Source organism: Manis pentadactyla, chromosome 11 (genome assembly GCF_030020395.1).
Source record: "Manis pentadactyla isolate mManPen7 chromosome 11, mManPen7.hap1, whole genome shotgun sequence".
Classification (NCBI taxonomy): domain Eukaryota; kingdom Metazoa; phylum Chordata; class Mammalia; order Pholidota; family Manidae; genus Manis; species Manis pentadactyla.
The window spans coordinates 9328367-9350461 of record NC_080029.1 but is presented as its reverse complement, the minus strand read 5'-3'; the positions used below and the strand labels follow the sequence as shown (position 1 = coordinate 9350461).

The 22095-nt window shown below is 52.3% G+C and overlaps 1 protein-coding gene across 5 annotated transcripts in view; it reads right to left on the bottom strand.

Annotated features, from left to right (window-relative positions):
• SYNE3 (spectrin repeat containing nuclear envelope family member 3) overlaps positions 1–22095 on the bottom strand; it is a 95244-nt gene that overhangs the window by 2942 nt on the left and 70207 nt on the right. For 3 of the 5 annotated variants that reach the window (XM_036882027.2, XM_036882030.2, XM_057488165.1), the window contains 3 exons: positions 20604–20753; positions 19504–19542; positions 6359–8805 (listed from right to left, as the gene is read on the bottom strand). In XM_036882027.2, the coding sequence (XP_036737922.2) occupies positions 8605–8805; positions 19504–19542; positions 20604–20753 (390 nt within the window). In that variant the 3' untranslated portion in view covers positions 6359–8604. Of the gene's footprint in view, positions 1–6358; positions 8806–15619; positions 18902–19503; positions 19543–20603; positions 20754–22095 lie in introns of those variants that run through there. The other 2 variants (XM_036882029.2, XM_036882028.2) reach the window with 2 other exon arrangements.

Below are 22095 nucleotides of genomic sequence, written 5' to 3'. Positions count from 1 at the left end.
TTAGACTTGAAACGGAGGGGTACTCATTCCTCCAAAGCTGGTACTAGACACTTGCCATTTTTCCTGCTTCTGGCACCTGAGGTGCTCAACAAATTCTGTGAACATCCCTGGTTTCTAAAACACAGACACACACACACACACACACACACACACACAGCAGGAGACAAATGGGAGTAGGATGCACGGGGCTAAGTCCTTCGTCATAAGCAGGTTCTATGCTACCCAACAAAGAGAGGGCATCATTCCCAAACCAGATGGCACAGAGCCAAGGGGTCAACTGACCTTTTCCTTTGTGTGGAAAATGGCAGTGGGGACAACCAGTTGCTCCCGTTATGGAATCAGGGGACCTGTCCTGGGTCAGCGTGGTCATCCTGAGGTTCCCAGAGACCATGGTGTCTGTTGTCTGTAAGCACAGGGCTGCCCGGCTGTGCTTCTGGTGGGCATGAGTGTACAGTACACACACATATACATGTGCACACGCACACCACACTCACACATATGCACATACACACACAACTTCTTCTGCCCTCTTCTTCCTTGTCAATAAAACTTCCACAACATGCACGGCCACTGCCTCTGGAGAGAAAATGCCTCGTTTTTTCTCCAGGGGAAAGAATCAGAGCTGCTCTACAGGCAGCAGTGTCGCGAAGCCCACTCTGTCCTCACCTGCCTCTGTCCTTCCTAAGCACTGCCCCCGCCCTCTGGCACTCATGCTGGCGTTGCCAACTCCCAGTGCCAGTGGGAGCTGACAAACGCCCTGGAGAGAGTAGGCACAGGGCAAAAGCCCTCAAGCCTGGCTCTGGAATGTCACCCTCAGGTGACAGCTACCAGGCAGCAGAGCAGCAGCAGCCCATGGCCCACAAAGGGAGGATAAATAGCAGAAGCGCAAGTTCCACGGAGAGGCCTGGAGCCTATCATCCCTGGGTTCAGGTCCCAGACTGATCCTTCGTCGACCAGCTGGTGGCTTTCAGGCCAGCTGCTAGCCCTTTCTGTGCTCTGGTTTCAATATCTAAAGACAAAGTCACGAGTCTGCAGCATGGGCTTTTGGAAAGGGTCAGGGCCGTCGTGTAGGCCCTCCATTGATGTTTCTTCCCCTCTCTCTTGCATTAGAACAGGAAGAGAAGCTGCAGGCCTGTGTCCTGGTGGCTAATTAGAAATTAGCACTCCTGAAAGCAAGCCCAGGGCCTTTGGGGAAACTGAGGTCCCTCTGTATGATTCTTGTCCTCTGTCCGGACAAGGTGGTGGGGCACCAACCTGGGGGCGCTGTGACGTCTCCGTGACAGCCAAAGGCGGGTGCTGTGGGGTGCCAGGTCAGGTGACTTTTCCTTACAGCTCTGGGTGCTCCGAAGTAAGATTCAAATTTCCTTTTTAACACAAATTCCTCCTTCTTCTTACTTTGACAGGCAAAAGGCATTTCTCTGGTAATTAAAGCCAAGGGGGGAATGGTGGCTGCTTTAAGTCCTCTGCAGCTGGCCCTCTGTGGGAGGCACCCATGGGCTCTGCCCGTGGGGTGACGGGGGCCACCTGTGGGCACTTTCCCTCTTGAGGCCTCAGTGGACGGCTAGAAAATCAGAGGCTGGCCTGGAAAAGCTCAGAGCCTCTCTTTCCAGGATTTTCACCCAGGACTAACTCATGTTCCAGAACAAAAGAAAAACCAAGTATGAATTTCCTGAGCTGAATCCAAATGCAAAAGTGTTCAGAGACTTAGCCCTGGGCAGGCACAGCAAGAACGGCGGAGGAGCCGCCTCTGTGCACCAGCCATGGGCCCTTGACTTTTTTGCCCACTCCCAAGTCTTGCAAGGAATGTACATCTGCAATGCCTTGGGAGGGGGACAGACTGGAGGCACTCGAGGACCCCCACCAGCTGGTGAGACAGGGGTGGCAGTGGAAGGTCATTCTCACACTTAGGGACGAACGCCTCCAAGTTCTGCTGACAGAGCGTGAGACCAAGACAGGGAGGGTCAGGATGACCGAGGCAGAGCAATCTGAATGCCAGCGCCGCCCACTCTGCCCTTCTTTCTTGCTAAGAGACACCCATTTTGGGGCAGGGGGAATATTCCCAGAAGCCTTGCGATATGGAGGAACCATGTGACAGTTCTGGCCAACGAGGTGACGACGAGTCTCTGGGTGGAGCTTCTGGGAGAGCTCCTGGGAAGGAGGGCAGGCTCAGCTTGCCCACTGCTCTTCTTCCTGCCTGGAACCCAGATGAGAAACTGGAGGTAGAGCAAGCATCCTGGGCCATGAGGTAACCCCGAGGAAAAGGAAGAGCCACAGAAACTTGGCTCTGACATCCTTGAGCTGAGGAATGATGCTGACAACTGCCTAACTCTCCCAAAGGGAAAAGCACAGTCCCTAATCTGAGCCCAAATTGGCGGTGTGTGTGTGTGTGTGTGTGTGTGTGTGTGTGTGTGTGTATGTGGTATTCTGACACTTGTGGCTAAATCTAGAGATTTCCGCTCAGACAGGAGCCCAACCATCATCTTCTTAGAATAGCTAACATTTAAGGTAGCATGGGAGGATCTGGGGCTAATTTTACAAATGGTTGGGGGACAGTGGCAGGGAACTCGGCAGGGGCACACAGCTCTGTCCTGACCCTGTCCATCCCTGATTGCTGTCACTCTGTTCCCCAGTGGATGCAGACATCTACCTCCACTTCTGAATTCGCTGGGTGAAGAGTTGCTGTCAGGATCTCAGTTAGCACACCTGTAAAGTGGGCACAAAGTAGGAACAAGACAAACTCTAAGAGAACCTCCCACCTCTGACAGCCTGAAACCCTGGTAATTAGCATCTCGCAATCCATGTAGCTTCCCCTGAAAGTCCTATCTGGTAATACATCCATTACCTGCTTTGTGACATTAGCTTGTCTTACCTAGGTACCAGACTAAGGACAGGGACTTTTGATTGGGAAGTAATTTTAAAATTTAGAAAAAAATAGGAGGAGGCCTGAATTGAAAATTTTCTGACGGTCTGATCTCTGGTGCAAGGGCATCAAACAGGTTTTTCTCATGTGACAAATGTAACTGATAGGCAACAGCTACGTGGAATGGTTTGAGAAGGACTGTGAGGTCCATTTGGACTCGACACGGGGAGGGGAGGAGCTCAGTGGTTGATTACCAATGTCTGCCAAGGATGCAGTTGGGGGGTAAACGCCCCCATATTCAGTGCTGGGTTTGTGTTCACAGCTTGCAGCCTCACCACCTCTTCTCTGCTGCTGACCCAGATTGGGTGAGAGCTGCAAGGGGAGTCCCCCGACCCCAAGCAGCTGAACTCCCCTGAGAGAGGGGATTAAGGATAATCCCAACCGGGCCAAGAGGCAGGAAGCTCGCTCAAGGCCAGTGAGAGACATGCCAATAACAGACTTGGAAGGACTCACAGAGCAGGATCCCCAGCCCACCACACCAGGCACAGGCTCCCGGGGGTCCCTCAGCTCCCCTGTGCTGGAGGTAACAGCAGGCAGGAGGTGGGCCAGGGGGAAAAGGTTATCCTGATTCTTGGCCAAACTGATCACTGGAATGTACACTATCAGCCCAGAAAATCTCCAGTGGGGAAGAGTGGGTTTCTCAGTTTGGTATTTCCAACCACAGAGGTTTACTCTGAGCCATGATTATGATTAGTGACTGTGCTGGGAATAGAAAGAACAAGAACAAACACGCAGTGTGTGAAGACTTACACAGCCATGGCCTCGGCTTGGGCCTCCCCACCAAGACCCCAGAAGCCCTCCCCAAGACACAGCCCAGCCCATAAAACCTCCCCCAATTCCTGCAGCCCAGCCAGGCTGTTTCTCCCCATCTCCTTCTGCCACCACCCCGACCCCCCTCCCCTGCAGCTTGGTTCATGGTTGTACAGCCATCTCCAAGAGGCACCAGGACCTGCTACACCATGTCCTGGGCCATCCCAGTGTCTCCTGTTACCCTTCCAGCTCCCAGGACATGGGTGTGCTGTCTCTGTGGGCAAGTCCAAGGGCAGGAACTCAGTTTGGTTTGGCATCTTCCTTAGCACAAATCCTTCTCCTGGTCTGTGAGCTCCTTGGGGGCAGGGCCTGGACTTTATACGCCCTGAACCCTCCAGCACAAAGCCTGGCACACAAAGCTTGTTGCACTGGATTAAAGGTAAAGAGGCAGAGGGCATTGCTGCCTACGTACCCGAGCAGAGAAGGCCACTGATGCCAGGTGGCACATAAACAGCCAACATGCACACAGGGCTGACGGGCACCTGTTTCTTTCTCTAAAGGCCATGGCTGCCGGCTCCTGGCCTCTCTGAGCCCTGTTACTGCAAAGTGCACTCTTTCCGTTCTCCCCCTTCTCTCTTCCTGACAGTTGAGCACAAAGCACCCACTCCTCAAGCTGCAGGCTCTGCTCCCCGACCTTCTCTGGCAGGGGTTTCCCGACTCTGGCATTTCAGGTCCTTCCAGCAAGAACACTGCATTTGGGGAGAACCAACATAGAGTTGGCAGCTTTTAATTAGGCCCACTGAGGACTCTGAACACAACGCATAACACATAAAGGAGGACTCAGCTATCCTCTCCCTACCCTCATTTCCAGAGGCCACTGAACACCCAATAAAGAGGAAGGATGAGGTCTCATAATAAACAGCTGCCGCTTAGATGAAATAACATCCTGTGTAAAGGAAACCTCGGGGCATTTGTCCTTATTTTTTTTCATTTTGTCTTTGGTCAATGAAAGCTTTGCCACTGGCCCTTGTCCTGATTCTCTCTCTCAGTCTCTCCCTTTCTCTCTAATTGTGATTACAGAAGTCACCATCTTACACATTTTCTGGGTTCAGTTAGCGGTGGCATCCAGGCTGAGTCACCTCTTGCTGTGGGCCCTCATCTGTCCTCCACGCCCTCTTTCCCTCTCCACCTGCCCTCTCCAACCACATGAGCTCCAAGGCCTCTGCAGCGCCTCTCTGCTGCCTGGGCGTAGGTCTGGCTCCAGATCGGATCACTTCCTCACTGCTGGGCCGCCCACGCCGTTCTCCCGGTGAGGCAGGTGGGCCAGCGCCCTCAGCTCCCAGTTTGCAAGCAGCAGTACAGCAGGGGCCCTCGGTTGGCACAAACTGCCAGCTTTGGGCCTTTTCCACCCTCTGCCTCTCATCCTCCTTGGCCCCCAGGCTGAGAAGGGTCTTCAGGTTCCTTCCCCTGAAGGTGCCCAGGGGCCAGCATCCTCGGAGCCCCTGGTCCCTGCTGGGAACTCCAGCCAGCTGCCTGAGGCAAAGGGGTCACAAGGGACGGGTGGGGATCCCATCACCCAGGACCCATTTCCTCCACATCCAGTAGGGGAGTGGGTGTCATCAAACACACTCGACTCTGGGGTTTGTCAGCCATGCAACAAAGCACAGCTGATGTTCCTGGCCTGTGCTGGGCACCGGGGCTGCAGCTACGTCAGGCAGACCTCACAGGGAGACAGTCCTGCTGCCAAGTCATGTGCAGTGACCGATGTGAGGTGAGGGCCTCCATGACCCTGCTGCTGGGACCTGGGGTGACTTCCCAGAGCTGAGGGCCAGCCCTGCAGGGAAGCGGACGTGAAGATCCATCCAGGCCCCAGCCCGCGGAGCGGAGGGCAGGGCGCCTGCTCACGGAGCTCCATCCCGAGGCTACAGAGGCTGCGCCCGGGCAGAGCCAGCCCGACCCTCTCCTCCCGGCACGGGCTTGGGCTCAGACAGACCCTCTTCTGCGTGGGCAAGAGTCTCTGTGCCCTTAGGCCTTAGCTTCTTCATCTCAAACATGTAGGTAAATCTAATACCAAACCCTGAGAATTGTGGTGGGGAATAAAGACAATATGGCTTCTTTAGTGGCCCTGGAGGGGCCAGGCTCCCCCAGCACCGCATGGAAGGCCCGCGTGTGTCTGACGCCATCACGGCCTCTGCCCCCGGCTGCCCAGCTCCTCTGGGAGTCTCCCCACACCCACACATCCCGCCCACTCCCACCTTTTCTTTGCAAACACCTCTGGACCCCACATGGCCTCTCTGCAGGCAGACAGCAGACTAAGAGAAAATCGCGCGGGTGCGCAAGACAGCGAAGGAGGGTAACCAGCGGCTGGGATCCCACCGGCTCGTGTTTCTGTCCTCCACTCCCTGTCTGGGTCTCTCTCTCTCTCTGTCTCTGTCACACGCACATGCACACACACACACACACACATGCACACAGCTGGGCTCGGCAGTGATACTGACATTTCTTACCATCCTCTCAGTCTGGGGACAGAGGGACAATAAACACACCTGGGTCACGCCGCAGCACCTTTCTCAAATGGTACTTGAAAGATCTTTGCGATTGTTGTTTGGGAAGCTGGAAAGTCACACATATCCTAATGACTGTCTGCATTCACTTTAAGCAAAAGAGATTACACTTGGAAATCACCAGTAAATGGGTTGTTATATCACAACTGTATTTATATGAAAGTAATGAAAATATCACTTTTTTAAAAAAGGGTATGCAAAGCAGACTCTATGGCATCATTATCAAAGTTTAAGAAATACATGTAGACATTTCCACCCGCCAGCCACATAGTGCAGTTCTCCCTCCCTGACGCGCAGTAAGTGTGACTCAGTGCATTCATGCTGAACGGCTTTTTCTTTTCAAAGTTCCTGATGGGGGTGGCATGGGGGTAGGGGGGCCACCTGGGGCAGTGGTGACCGGGTCGGCTCTGGCCCTGCCACCTCCCACTGTGTGGCCTGTCGGGCCTCCGCCTTCTCACCTATGAAGTGGGAGAGCAGGAAGGGAGATGTTCGAAGGCCTCTGCCATGCCCTGGCCTTCTGGGTCGGGAGCCACACAACTCAGTGGGCATCTGGGCTCGGCTGCCTGGGATTGGGGTCTTGGGTAAACCCGCCCTTGATTTTTCCAGAAAAGTGGTCACCTGCGGAGAATGATCTTGTGACTTGGTTTCTAAATATCTTGAGAAAAATGTGCTTCCTGGGTTAGCGCCAAGAGCTCTTCTTGGCAACGCCATTTTCCCACCCCGTGAATGTCCAGCTCTTCCTTGTTCCAGGGGGGCCTGGGTCCCCATGGCGAGGGCTTGGCCCAGGCTGGACCTGAGGCTAGGAAGGGAGGGGCTGGTGTGTGACGGAGCAGTGGGAGGGGCCCGGTACTGTCAGTCAGGACCCCGGGGGTCCTCTGCCTCCCCTTATTTAAAGGACCTTTCTGGGTTTATAAACACTTCATGATTCCAAAGGCCTGACGAATCCCCTCTTGGTCTCCTATTTGTAGCAAAACAGAAAAAAATCAATTTGTAGAGTGGGCACTAAGCATTTTTTTGAAGAGGAAACTTAGTGTTGGTTTAGGGAAAACATGATGCAGTTATACAGCTCTCAGGAACCATTCCAGAATTCCCTGCGGAGGACTGGACGTGTTTCTGGCCTCTGGGCCCAGCACAGAGGCCACCTAGCCCCTCCCAGGTGCTGCCTGGAGTCCAGCTGCCTAGCCTGGGACAGAGAGGGCCTGGTTTTGGGCAGCCTGGGCCAGGGCTCTCGTGTGGGGACACATGTGGGACATTCTCGGTCCCAAGCACCTGCCTGTCTCCCAAGCCCCTTCTGCAAGGGGCGTAGGGAGAGCCCTTCCGATAGACCAAACTCCAAAGCCAAGCATCCACCTGCCTCAGGCCCTAGATCCCTGGTCCCTGGTGTGGCAGGTGCCACCCTCTGTCCCTCCAGCTTCAGTTGTACAGAATGAATAACTGAGCCCAGGAGCGACAGAAGTAAGGCCTCCTCCTGGCACTGGCAGCTGGTGCTGCCCACAATAGGCTCACCATTCTGCACACACAGCATAGCAATTAAGTCTCTCTTCTTCCCTGCCGCCTGAACAGAACACACGGAGCACAGTCTAACCGCTTCCCGAAGACTCGGTGTCACGACCACGGGTGCTCACGTCGGTGTGCACTCAGGAGCTGAGCTGCGGGGCACGGGGCTCCCACACACGGTGCCCCCGGTTCTGCTGTGCTTTTCGAGTCCTGGGTCTGCTCTTGGTTCTTGTCTCCCTCCCTTGACATCACTCTATCACTTGTTACTTTTCACTGCTGTCACTGGGCCTGCCTTGATCATCACCATTTCTGCTTCTAATCCGTTGCCTCTGATAGGCAGCCCCTGAAAACCCCACACGAGCACGTTTGTCCTCATTGTGCCTAAATCAAGAGTCACTGGGCTCTGAGTGAGGGTCTGTGTTGCCCTTCTAGGCGGGGCAGCTCGGAGGCCTTTGCACTAACATCTGCGTTTGGGCGTTGGCTTCTGGAGAAGAGGTCGCCATAAACGTGACATACTGTTCCTTCTTTCCAGGGCAGACCGCAGACCAAGGCAAATAAGCCCCCAAATCTCACTGGACAACCAAACCGCTATGAGTTTTTCCAACTACAAATAGACGTCATATATGAAACTATACATACTGAGCACTTACATACAGAGTATATAAAAATTCTATGCATGATTCCCTAGTCACACATAGTACACAGTTAGTATAAATAGACTAACACTGTATAAAAAGTAGTTTTCTTCCAGGAACATTAATACAGGATTTATACTGATGCAGTTCCACCCGTTTCCAGTTTCCCGGGAGTCCTCAGGAGCCCTGGGGCGGGCGGAGGGCTGGGGGAGAAGGTCACCTGCGCGCCCCCCGTGGGCTAGGTGGGCGGGGGGCCGTCGTAGCGGAGCATGAGCATGAAGGAGCGGGCGAAGTTGTTGGCCAGGGCGCAGCTGCGGTCCTTGTCGCCCACCGGGAGCAGGAAGAGCAGCAGCAGGAACAGGAGCAGCAGCAGCTGCAGCGGAAGAGCCACGCAGCACAGCCTCCAGCACAAGGAGCCGCGTCCGCATCGCGGCCGCATCTGCGGAGCCAGACGGGAGGTGTGAGCGGGCGCCAGGCCCGGAGCGCGGGCAGCGGTGGCTCTGGGCTCACTGGCCACACAGGCCGCGGTTTTCCCATCTGGGAAGTGGGGCTCATGTCGGTTTCGCCAGAACCAAAGATCTCTAGTTTTCTCAAACCATTCAAGGCATGAAAAGAAGAAAAAATACCAAGTCCCAGGATCTGAAATCATGACATAAATCTTTGGGGTACTGAGAGTCCTGGGAGTGAATCTTGAGATGGCCACTCAACTTTCTGAAACTTCAAATTTCTCACTGAAATATTGGGGTGGTAATGGTACCTACCTGGCAGAGTTGTGAGGATTAAATGAGAGAGCCCGGCACACAGTAGGTACTCGAAGGCGATGTTATTGTTGGGCATCATTAATACCATCACTAAGCCATGGTCATCGCCGCCACCACCATCTTCATCATCAACACCACGTCCACCACCGTCACTTTCCCCTTCTTCCCTCCTCCTCCTCCACCACCATATGCACCACCGACCCCATCAATATCCCCCGAAGGTCGTTCTCGCAAGTCCACGTGCCTAACTGGCTTCTTCGCTGCAATGTCCATGAAAGAGGCCAAAGGACATTTCCTAGACTGCAGAGGGACTGGCTGGGCTTGACTTCATGGGAGGGAGGGCCTCAGTGCCAAGGAGTGTGGGGCCGAGGGCTGGCTGCTCAGGGGAGGGGAGGCCCCCGCAGACCAGCAGGGCAGGGGCCCAGCTCTCCGGCGGACTAGGTTCTGATGCAGACTCTATGTACGGGACCCTGGGCAAGTCAATAACCTCTCTGGGCCTGTGTTTCCTTCTCTGCAAAATGGACTCCTACCCCTATTTGCCAGGTTATAGTGAGGACTCAAAGCAAAGTGTATTTATACACCAGTTAAAAAGTATACAAGCCTTTATTCATATTACTAGCATGGTAGAATGTATCTGCTGGCTCCCTGAAGAACCAAAGGTTCACCATCCAGGGCACCAAAAGTTACAGTCAAGTGATGGTGCTGATGGTGAGGATGGTGTGAGGATGGTGATGCTGATGGTGAGGATGGTGATGACAGTGAGGATAGTGATACTGACAGTGAGGATGGTGGTGAGGATGGTGATGCTGACGGTGAGGATGGTGATACTGACAGTGAGGATGGTGGTGAGGATGGTGATGCTGACGGTGAGGATGGTGATACTGACAGTGAGGATGGTGGTGAGGTTGGTGATGCTGACAGTGAGGATGGTGGTGAGGATGGTGATGCTGATGGTGAGGATGGTGGTGAGGATGGTGATACTGACAGTGAGGATGGTGGTGAGGATGGTGATGCTGATGGTGAGGATGGTGGTGAGGATGGTGATACTGACAGTGAGGATGGTGGTGAGGATGGTGATGCTGATGGTGAGGATGGTGGTGAGGATGGTGATGCTGACGGTGAGGATGGTGATACTGACAGTGAGGATGGTGGTGAGGATGGTGATGCTGATGGTGAGGATGGTGGTGAGGATGGTGATGCTGATGGTGAGGATGGTGATACTGACAGTGAGGATGGTGGTGAGGATGGTGATGCTGACGGTGAGGATGGTGATACTGACAGTGAGGATGGTGGTGAGGATGGTGATGCTGACAGTGAGGATGGTGTGCGGATGTGATGCTGACAGTGAGGATGGTGATGATGGCGGTGAGGATGGTGGTGATGGTGCTAAGGAGGCATTGCTAAATGCAGGTATTCCCGGGAGGTTCTGACCTGGTGCTTCTGTCTACCTCTCATACCTGGGTCATCTCACTCACTCTCCCGCCCCAACTACCTCCTCCAGCTTGATAACGCTTGACCCTCCACTTCCAGCCTCAAATTCTCACTCACCAAAGTCCTTAGACTCTGATTTGGTAAGAACAGACTCCTAACCCACACAATGAGGGAGCGCGCCGGCCACAGTTATTCCAGCACTGCCTTTGGGAGCAGGGCGTGGTAAGTCATTTAAGCAGGTGAATGAGCGTGAGTTCCCACAGGGGGTGACTCTTGCCAGGGTGGCAGGGCTGGGTCAGACCTGGCTGGCACCTGCTCTTGCCCACCCACTTGGCTCAGGTAGAGCTGCCTCAGTCTGTGGGGGCTCGACTTTGACTCCTTCACATTTCCGGTTGACGTTGCCTGATTCCAGATCTCTGCTCCATCCAGAAGAGGGAAGGAGAGTGGGATGACATGCCACAGGCTCACTCTCGCCTGGGTTTACCCCAGACTACAAGCCTGTAATGAATGGTGGATGCCCCAAGCACGACTCTTTTACCATGTCCTGCCTGTTTGCTCGTCCGCTCTCGGAGCTAACACTTCCCTTATGTAAGTGAGGAGCTGGGCCTTGGCCTCACTCCTCTGGGGAAAGCATCGCAGCAGGTCCAAAGTGGGTTTGCCTTTGTAAAGGTTGACAAGGGGTGGTCTTTTCCAAAGGACTCTTGCTGCCTCCCTGTTGGCTGTTCACTTAGAGCTCATATCTTAGCTTTGAAGGAATAGACTTTTAAAATGCTCTTTAAAATAAAAGACACATTTTAAGATGATTCTCAAATGCTCAGAAAATACACACACAGAGGGATGAACTGCCTTCTAAGAAGCCAAAAAAGGTGACAGTCTCTGCCCTTCTCAGATCTGGGAACTTCTCTGTGCCTCGGTTTCCCCACAGAAAGTACTACCAGCGTTCCACACACTTAGAACTATCGGAGAGAGATGAGGCTTCCTCAGACAGTCGCAAGCTCTCCATCCCTGAGGGTGTGGAAGCAGAGGTCTCAAAGTCCTTCAAATCGCATAGGAACTTGGTACTCTAGAGTTTTGAGTTCAGACAAGATGAATTAATCACAGTAAGTGTGACCTAACCTATCACTGCCGAAAGGAGATGCAGGGGAAAAGAAAAGCTTTGGGGTTCTGGATTCTGACCCTGCCTCAGTTACTTTGTAACTGAGGACAGGTCACTCAGGATCTCTGAGCCTCAGTTCCTTCATCTACTGGGGAAAAGGGGAAACGATGCCTGCCTACCAAAGTTATAAGGCTAAATGAGGTGATGCATGCTATGCTTAACATGCACAGTTGTTGCTCGATAAATGCTCATTCCCTTCCTCCTCTAACTGATGGATACTGGGGCAGATGGGCAGCAACTACTAGCCCTACTAGTTTCCCCCTCCACCCCGATGCAAAGGATCAGGCACCACCATCCTCCCCAGCCCCATCAGAGAGAAAAGCACTGCCCTCCTTATATGACATCTTTTGGCCCGTTAAAGGCCATCACATCCTCCTGCCGCAGGGCCTTTACACAGGCTATCCCTTCTCTCTGGAATATTCACTTCTCTCCTCATTCCAGTGCACCTGGTTAACACCCACTGATCACTCTAATCAGCTTGTGAGTCACTTCCTCAGGGGGACCTTCTCTGCCTCCAGACCAGAAAACCCCATTACACATTCTCACAGCAGCCAATACCTTTCCTTTGAATGAATTATTAAAGTCTGTGTTCCCCTTGGCCCCTTGGAGGAAGGGTCCCCATTAGTTTGGTTCATCGCTGTATCCCCAGCGGTGCTCAATAAATCATTGCTAAATGAATGAAATAATGAATAAGAGGGTCCTTCCCTCCCTGTGCATCTGGCTGTCTGCTCCTTTCTTGGTGTCTTTGATGAGGCCATGCAGACACTTGCTGACCACTGTCTGTAAACTGTTCTTACTGTCCTGACGGTCCCCCCAGGACACCTGGGCTCCCCGAGCATGCCCCTCAAGGCCCTGCGCTCAGGACTTCCTGAGCTCCTGCACAGCTGTGAGGTGGGCTTCCTTATGCCCATTGCACAGAGGAAGAAACTAAGCCTGTGGAAAAGGAACCAGCCCGAGGTCACAGACAGGCTCAAATCGCCAGCCCACTCTACAGCCAGGCTCTGTCCACCCTCCCACATGGCGTTTCTCACAAGAAACAGCTAAACAACAACAAAACTCACTGTGGGGCTCTGTCAGTCATCCTAGATGGGCTGCAGCTGGCCCCACCCTGACCCGGGGCCCTGAGTGAGGAAGCCATGCCACAGCCCCACTTGGCCTGCAGGGGCTTCCCCGGGAGCTGGTAGGGCCTCATTCTCCACCACAGAGATGCTTCCTGGCAGCCCCAGGAGCCCAACGTGACGGGCAGGCACCATTCAAGATGGGCCGGCCCCGATGCCCCTCATGAACCTCTTAGTCCCTGACAGTCCCTCTGAAGGGCTACAGACCCACATGCTGGCTGGCTTCCCCCAGAATCCTCAGAAGGGGGCTGTATCTGGTGTCACACCGCATTTCCCCAGCTGCGCCAGAAAGTCAGAACAACCAGGGTTCCCTGGGCCAGGCCCTGCGCACAGTGCCCTGGATATCCCTTCATTGAGTTCTTGGTGCTGAAACACTGAGTTATACCCCAAGCTTCACTTCCCGTGAGCACACGGAGGCTCCGGAGAGCTCCCAGCCGGGACCTGCCGCCAGTGGCTGTGGTGCGGCTGCGTTCATCTCGTCTCCTCACTGCGGCGGCCTGCACATGATGGTCAGGCCATAGAACCGTATTTTTCCAGAGGCCTGGGTTGGTTTGGGAGAAGGATGGGGGATGAGAACTAAGCAGGCCATCGGGAGGTGGCTGGGTAACTGGCGAGACGCTCCTCTGGCCGGAGGGCCGTGGTGAGGACTGATGGTGTCACCACTCAAGCAAGCATGGAGTCTCATTCAGGATCAGGTGGGTGGGCCTACGTTTGCCCCCCCTTCCCTGCCTTCACTCGTCCTGATCACCTGAGATTCCCTCCATGGCCAGGGAGCCTAAGTCTAGAACCAAGGTTGGCGAGCGTCTAGGATGAGCCAGAGACAGCCGGCTTGGGAGAGAGGGTGGTCATGGTTTTCACTGAGGTGCAGACAGGAGATTGGTTGCATGTGGGCAGACAATGAGGTCAGCTTCAGACATGCTGCGTCCTGGGGGTCTGTGGGACTCCCCGGTCGACGTTCAGCAGGTGGTGGGCCTTTGGGACTGATTTGGGACTGAAGTTAGGAGGAGGGAGAGGCCGGGACTGGAGATGGACCAGAGAGGATGAGAGGCCTAGAGTCAAGGAACAAAGCCACAGTAGCGGAGGAAACTGCCAGGGTGGGCGGGAGCTGTGAGGGGGAGGAAGGCCAAGAAGACCCTGAGCAAACAGCCATTTAAAGAAGGGATCTCTCACCAGTGCCACACAGATGCCTTAATACTTGCAGATGACGTGGTGGCATTCCCAGGGCAGAAAGAAGGCTGTCCCGCCATAATCACGTGATCAGCATCCCCCGTGTGGGGGCACAGCGGCTGTGTGGGTCTCCCAGCACAGCATCTCTCCTGTGCCATTCCTGCCAGCAATGCAAACCCAACTGCAAACACGAGGAAACATCAGCAAAACCCAACTTGAGGGGCCTTCTGTAAAATAGCTGGCCTGTACTCAAGAAGGTCAAGGTCGAGAAAAACTGAGGAATAGTTCCAGCTGAGAGGAAGGTAAAGAGATGTGACAACTGCGTGCATAATGTGATCCTGGAATGGACTCTGCACTGAGAAAAAAAAATTATAAAAAAGGCTGTAAGTGGTACATTCATACAATGGAATATTATTCAGTGATAAAAAGGAATGAGCTGTCAAACCACAGAAAGACATGAGGAAACCTACACGCATACTGCTAAGGGAAAGAAGTCAATCTGAAAAGGCTACGTACTGTATGATTCCAGCTATATGACATTCTGGAAAAGGCAAAATTATAAAGGAAAGAGATCAGCAGATGCCAGGAAATGGGGGTACGGAGGGGGAAGGGGTGAGTCAGGGGAGCACAGAGGATGTTTACGGCAGTGAAACGACTCTGTATGATACCATGTGTAAGGGTGGGTACATGTCGTTACACATTTGCCCAGACTCACAGAATGGACACCAAGAGTGAAGCCTGAGGTTAAACTGTGGACTTCAGTTCACAAGGATGTGTCAGTATCGGTTCATGGATGATAACCAGTATACCATGCTACTGCAAGATGTTAATAATAACGGAAACGTGGGAAAGGGTGGAAGAGAGGAGGTCTATGGCAACCCTCTGTATGATCTGCTCAATTTTTTCTGTAAACCTAACACTGCTTAAAAAAAAAAGAAAGTTTGTTTTTCTTTTTTAAAGATGATTGAGAAATTCTGCATATGGGCTCTGGATTAAGTAACGATATTTCATCAACCCTCAGTTTTCTTCACACTGATGTTGATAACTGGAACAAATAAAACAGAGAGGTCCCAAGGATCGCGTCTGAGAAGGGCAGCCAGAGCATTGGCGAGAGGGGAACGTGGCCCTCAGCCCCAGGTTTGCTTAGAGGCCAAGAAGATGGGAACAGAAATACATTTACTGGGCTTAGTGGACAGGGAGCTACTGTTTCCCCTATCAGGATGAATTTCAGAGGAGGTGAGGGGCGGAAGGCAGGTGGGCTGAGCAAGGAAGCTTGAAGAAATAGAATGAACACAAGTAGATAACACTTCTCTGGATATTTATGGTCAAAGACAAGTTCCAGAAACTTGATATTCAGTGTATTAGCATTGACTGTCATACATTGGCAATGGCCCACTGCTTCTGGGCTTCCTAGGTGGACGGACAGACCGGGCCCCAGGGGATATGGAGCACAGGGTGTGAGGGCTGTACCTGGCTTTCTCTTGTTTAGGTCAGAGGCAGCACAGCCCCAGCAAAGCCCAGGACTCTGACCAGGAACAGCCGCATGTGATTGGCCTCCGGAGTTGCAGAGTGAATCAGGGGAACGAAGTCATGCCGGGCTCCCTCTGCCACCACCCCAGTTGGGCCTGTCACCACATATGGAGAAAACGCCAAGTGGCCCTCTTCTCCCACAAAAATGAGATGGTGGTGTGAGCATCACAGACCAGGCACATGGGGATTCCAGCACAGTGCCTAGAGCACAATAGACACTTTTACAACATTACAGTTACTGTGACAGGAAGTTACTATGTAACATGGAAAACTCACTAAGGCTCTCTGAGATTTGGTGTTACAGTATTTCATCCCATGTAAGATGCTGATTATAAGATGCACCATTATTTTACATTTCACTAGGGAACAAAAATAACCAACCACCAAGGTGGAGAGTCTGAACAGAGACCCCACATACAGCTGGGGTGCCTGGGGGCTGCATCTCAATGTCAGGGGAAATGAGGAATAATCTCACTTCCCAGAAAGGGGAAGAAGGAAATTGGAGGTCTTAGCTTGGCACTGGGTGAAGGGAGGGAAACAAAACTCTTCCCTGAGAATTCTGAACAGTGGGCCAGAACTCCAAGAGGGTGGCCACCTAGGTTCGCACCATCAGTGTGGTCCTCGGGAAAGCCAAACAAAACACAGCCCGCTAGCAAAGACTTTAATTTAGAGAAATCTCAGGAGGGTAAGTGTCCTGGATGGTGGAAGGAAGCAAATGCAAATCCTCACTGAAAGAACTGGATTGTAGTAAGACATCCAAATCCCGGAGATGTGAAAACACAAAAAATTAGGAGTCTTAACACCTATGAAATATGGACAAGTAAATAAAAAGGCCACTCTCAAGTTGCTTAACATCTGGATCTGTCTCCCAAGAGGCCACAACATGCAATGCCTACAAGGTGCCTGCTCTCCACTCCTGCCAACTGGCACATTGGCCCTGCCCTGGTTTACCCAGGCAAACAAATACTCGCAAATCTGTTCCTCCACCAACTGTCCCAGGTAAGGAGTACACGGCTTCCCTGGGCCAAGGCAGGAATTTAGTTGACTCATGAGCCAATTGCAACTTGAAAAAGCAATTACATTTCATGTGCCTGAATGCTGCAGGCACACATATCCGGTGGCACTGAGCTGACAAGTGTGTAGGCAGCTGAAAATTTAATAAACCTTAATTATTCTGTTTATACAAACAAGTAGGCTGAAGCCACTGACACAGTTGGAAGTGGCTTGGTGCACGGAGACAGAAAAGCATGGAAAACCAACTGCTCATAAATAATTAGCTTTCGGGCAGGTTTTTTTTTTTCTTCCCGTCAGAACCAAAAATAATATATGGAATGTTTTTAAATTGGCAAGATTACAACTGCTACAGACAGCACCTATTTTCTACCTGTCAGGCCTATGTGTGTATGTGCACGTGTGTGCAGACCCTTCCACGTGCATGTGCATACACAACCAGCAAAAACAACATGAGAACAAGACCAAAGGAGGATGCACAAGTGTCATCGTTCCCTTTGTTCTCAGGAAGAGAAGCAGAGTCTGCAGAAGTCTCCAGAGTCCTCGCTTACATGGCAATTCAGAATCTACCTATTGCTCATTGTCACAAGAACTTGGCTACCATTAGCTCCTGTAAGGGGGAACGCTTATTTCATTCATTGGAAAACCCTGATTCAGTGACTTGCCAATGGGCATACACATTAATGGTGGATTCTGGATTCAAAACAAGATCATAAAGCAGTAGTTCTCAGAGTGTGGCTCCGAAGTCTGCAGCATCAGCATCGCTTGGGAATTTGCTAGAAATGCAGATTCTTGGGACACTCCAGACCTAATGGATCAACTTGTGGGATCCAGACATCTGGCTTAAACAAGCCGTCATGAAAACGAGCCCAAAGTGGCCTCTGTATATTGGTCCCTGGCTTGCTTGCTTCTTCGCAGTGGGCTAAGACCCATTAGCTCAAAAGCCAGTCAGCACCAAATTCAAATTGTCATGCATCCAATTGCTTTAAACATAGCCTGAATAAGCATATTGTTCAGCCATTTAAAGCCTGTCTGCTTTGCATATCTTATGAAACTGTACCTGACATCTGTCAACCATAAGTAGGATAAACACTGTAAATAAGAAGACCCGCAAGCTGCTGCTGCTGCCCTTCAGAGCTCCCTGACCCAGAGACTTGCCACTGTGCTGAGCAATAGCAGCTAGATGTGTGCACCCTCTCTGCCATACCCCCTCCTCCCAGCCAGCAGGCACAGTTGGCCAGGGCAGGTCTTTGTTCTCGTGGTCACGGATGCATTCCAAGTGCCTAAAACAGTGCTGGGCACAAAGTCAGCACTCAGTAGATACTTGTGGAATGAATGAGTGAATGGACGAGGAGGCGGCAAATAAACACAGAGCCGTGAACACTCCACATGAACCCGGTCACAGTCTGCCGGGAACCTGAGCCTGCACTGCAGGGCGGGTGTCAGCCAAAACCCTTTAGTGAGCACTTACTACATGCCAGGTACCAGGTACCAAGGCATGACCCCCCATGGACTCTGGCCTGGGAGCTGGGGGCTCCCAACCAGTGAGGGGCTTAAAGTAAGAGAGCTAGAGGCAGCCTGGACACCCGGCCCTGGGTCCCCCGTCCCACCAGGAGCCACCAGGTGCTCTTTGGGTTCCTCTTTCCCCTTTCATGACGAGGTTCTTTGTTTTCTCTTAAATTGGGGGTGGGGGTGGGAGGAACCAGGACTCTCAGAAGAACTACAAACAATAGTTCACACGATCTTCAAAATTAGTTTATACTGAAGTAAATAAAGTCAGTATCGATGGCCCCATTATACAGATGGGGAAAGTAAGCCCTGAGAGGCAGGGCCGCTTGCCCAAGGGCACATAAACGGTTGACATGGGGCTCAGAGCATAGTGTTGGTCTCACGACTGGCCCACCCAGTCCAGGGGATACCCACTCTCCCAGAGTGGAGACATGAACATCAGCTGGAGGCCAAGAATAAATCCTGGTGTGCAAAGCATGAAACAGAGATTCCGTGGCCCGAAAGCTCTTGGGGAACGCAGAGTGCTTTGCAGCACCGTATGCTGGAGGCTCATGTCACTACGGGCTTGGCAGGAAAACAAGTGTGTTCCCTTGGAAAAGACAGCACTGGGACATCAATTTACACTGGGTTTTCCCAGAAGCAGGGAGACCCATCAGGCCCCAGGGATGCTTTCTCCAAAACACAGGGTAGAAGGTTAAGATGTGGGCTTTGGAGTCCGAGTCCAGAGACCACTCAGGAGCCTCAGGCCTTCGCTGAGTAAGTCATTCCTATCTTGCCATTTCAGTTTCCCCATGCCAAAAATGGAGGTGATGATGCCTCTTGGGTGTTGATGGGATGGTTAAATGAAATGCCCTAATTATGATTTAGCAAACACATAGTGGACGGTCACAAATAATTGGTGGAGCAAAAATAATTACGGTTCACTATCACTGCCACCACGACTGCTGTTATTGTTATGGCTTTGGCCTGTGAGCACCACGGAAGCGGCTCTGAGCACTTCTCAGCGGGCATAGGTAGGCACAAGAAAGGCATAACAGCCTCTTCCTCTATTGTCCCCCACTGAACCCCATATGCCTGGCTACCATTTGGGTGGCCACATGGTCCGGTTTGCCCGAACGGTCCAGGTTTCCCAGGACAGTCCTGGTTGACACCTGTCCCATCCTTTTAAGTGTCCTCTCTCACTCTGCTTACTCCGGTTTGGATGCAATACTCCAGGGTTCCTCCTATCACATGCCTGTCATAACTGAGTACATTTGAGGCACCCCTAGGCCTCCCCAGCACCAGGACCCTGGAGACCCGCCTCGGACAGCCCAGAGCTGATTCCCCATTAAATGGTCCTTAGACCTCATAGAACCTTCCAGGAAGCCCAGGGGTCCTACCCCAGAGTCACAGGCCCACCAGCACTCCAGACGCCCTGCCCTCTAGCCATGTGGAGCAGATGGCAGACGCCATACCTTTTGGAATCCAGTCGGCTCCCCTGGAGAACTCTGGGTCTGTTATTTTAGCAAAGGAGAGGAAAAGGGAAAAAAAGAAGTTAAGTGAGTGAAACTCAAATCCCAACAGAGCCTGTAATGGAATATTCATTTTGTCAGGGGAGTGTTGCTTTAAAACCTGGTCATCTGGACAGGCTGAACCAGCAGGTGATTCGATTTAATGAGCCTTTTAACGCACTTCGGGCCCAGGTGGGATTCCGTCTGGGAAGGCCTGCGCCGGGGCGGCTGGGGGCTGCAGCCTGGCTGGTGCGAGGCTGACACCTAGTGGCCGGGACGCCTGCTTCGGGGCCGCGAGCTTGGGGTCTGGGGTCTGGGGGCTAAAGGGGCCTTCAGAGGCCTGCTCAACCACCCTCCTCCTTGGGCCAGCCTCTCTGCCTCAGTTTCCTCACTTGTTCTCAGGGAATAATGACAGTATCCCCTCTATAGGGTTGTTAGGAGGACCCGACATTTAATAAAGACTATAGTTAATAGCTTAGCTATTTTTATTATTCTGTAGGAGAAGAGGGCCCCAAGGGGGAAGTGCTTGCTCAGAGTCACAAAGCAAGTTAGTGGGGGAGTGGGGCTAGCAGAAGTAGGGCTCCAGGTCCCCAGTCCAGTGCCCCCCTCCGGCAAGCCCACCACAGCAAGGGGGGTTTTCGTGCCGGCTCTGTCCCTTGCTAGTTGTGACTTGGGGCAATTTAACTTCTCAGAGTCCCAGCTCCCCTCTGGAGACTGAGGTATGATCACTCTGGCAGAGGGCTGTGCAAGCACTGATGGGATAATGAACACAATGGTTTCAGCTTAGTGGGTAACAAAGTGCTCCTCGAATGTCAACTGTGATGGTGACTGCTGTCATTACTGGAGCTCCAGCCTTGCAAGGTGGCAGGGTGGCCAAATGACACCTTGCGAGTCAAGCACCCAGGGCCCAGGAGTCTCCCCCTCCTCTGTGCAGTCATTTCAGTTCGATCTGGGAGGCACAGGGCGAAGGGAATGAGGGCCTGTCTGTGTCTCTCCCCAGTGAGCTCAGGCTCAGCCACAGTCCTATCTCCGGGGCCTGGGGCTTGGGCATCCTTAGCGCCTACCAGGAGGTGGCTGGAGTCCTTGAGTTTGGACTTGTAGAGCATCCATCGGTAACGCAGATCCTCCAGCTCATCCGAGGTCCCCCTTGCTGGCCTGAGACGAAGGAGGCTCTCGAAGAGGTACTGACCTTCCAGTACGCGAGCCTCTAGCTCCTATGAGGGAAAAGGCTTTGTCATAGGCACCCTCCAAATGGCCCAGATGGCCCCACCTGGCTGGTGAGGAGGTACCAGTCAAATCTCACTTGAGGGGCTGCTAATAGAACCTGTAAAGTGAAAATCCCACCCATGCAAGTTGAAGCAAAGGCAGTTGCTTTCTAAAATGTTACAGAAAAGATTCCTGCATGAGAGGGGTTAGCTCACTGCTGACCTCCACAGGCACTTCCAACTCTGGCATTCTAGAATCAAGTCTTCCAGAGGGCTTGACCTAAGAGTGACCATCATAAAAGCTATCATTGTTGACCAGGCCTTTCTGTTGGCATGTGTAAGCCTGACTGAGTGATGTTGGGATTGCACAGATTTTTCTATCAAAATACAGTTCCGTTTTCCTCCAAGATGGCACCTCTTTATCCTCCAAGACCCCAGTGTGATGTGGGGAAGTGAGCAGAACTCTAAATGCAAGTCTGGGTTTAAATTCTGGCTTTGGATCTTGGCTTTGCCCCATCCTACCAGCTGTGTGTGATAAAAGGCAAGTTGCTTAACGTCTCCCATCCTTCTAGAATGTGAGCCCTACAAGAGAAAGTTGTCTCTGAAATGGCTGGCATTGGGTGGTGGTGGCAGGAAACGAGAGGAGTGGCAGCATATGAGACAGGAGGTAGGCAGGAAGGACTTCCTCCTCATAGTCAGCTAGGTAACTGGGCCAAACCTCTCACTGAGGACAAAATACTAAAAACACTTAAAAGGTACCAAGGAGTTAACAAGAAGACAAAGCACATTAGGCTAAAACCTAGGAAAGCACGGACCCAGAGAAGTGAGCCAGTGACCAGGCCTGCTTCTGCCTATAGGACACTTGCCAATCTGGAAGAAATAGTTGTGAAACAGAGCGTGCTTTTGGCAGTCTTGCAGGTCCATGGAGACAAAGGTCCAAGTCTGGGCTCTGCAGAGGCAGAGATCTGAAAAGCCATTCCCCCTTCAGCTGAGACTCCTAAAGGTGAATCAGAACCTATCTTAGGCCTTATGTGGATTTGCAGCCCAGTTCCAAGTCATCTCAGTAGTCCAGGGATCCTCAAGCTTTGAACTTGGATTCAGTGGTTTCAGAATGATCAAGACCTCACTTGCCTGGAAGTCACAAACAAAATCATCCCTGGAGAAGAGGTGATCCTACATCACAAATTACTCTTATACCTATTTTGCCAAACACAATGGCCATAATCAAAGCTGTCACATACATGCAAGACACCAAGAACGTACAGAAACAACATGCAGCAGAAACCTTCCTAAAATGACTTGAGATGTTGGAATTATTAAACACAAAACAGCTATGTTTACTGTATTCTAA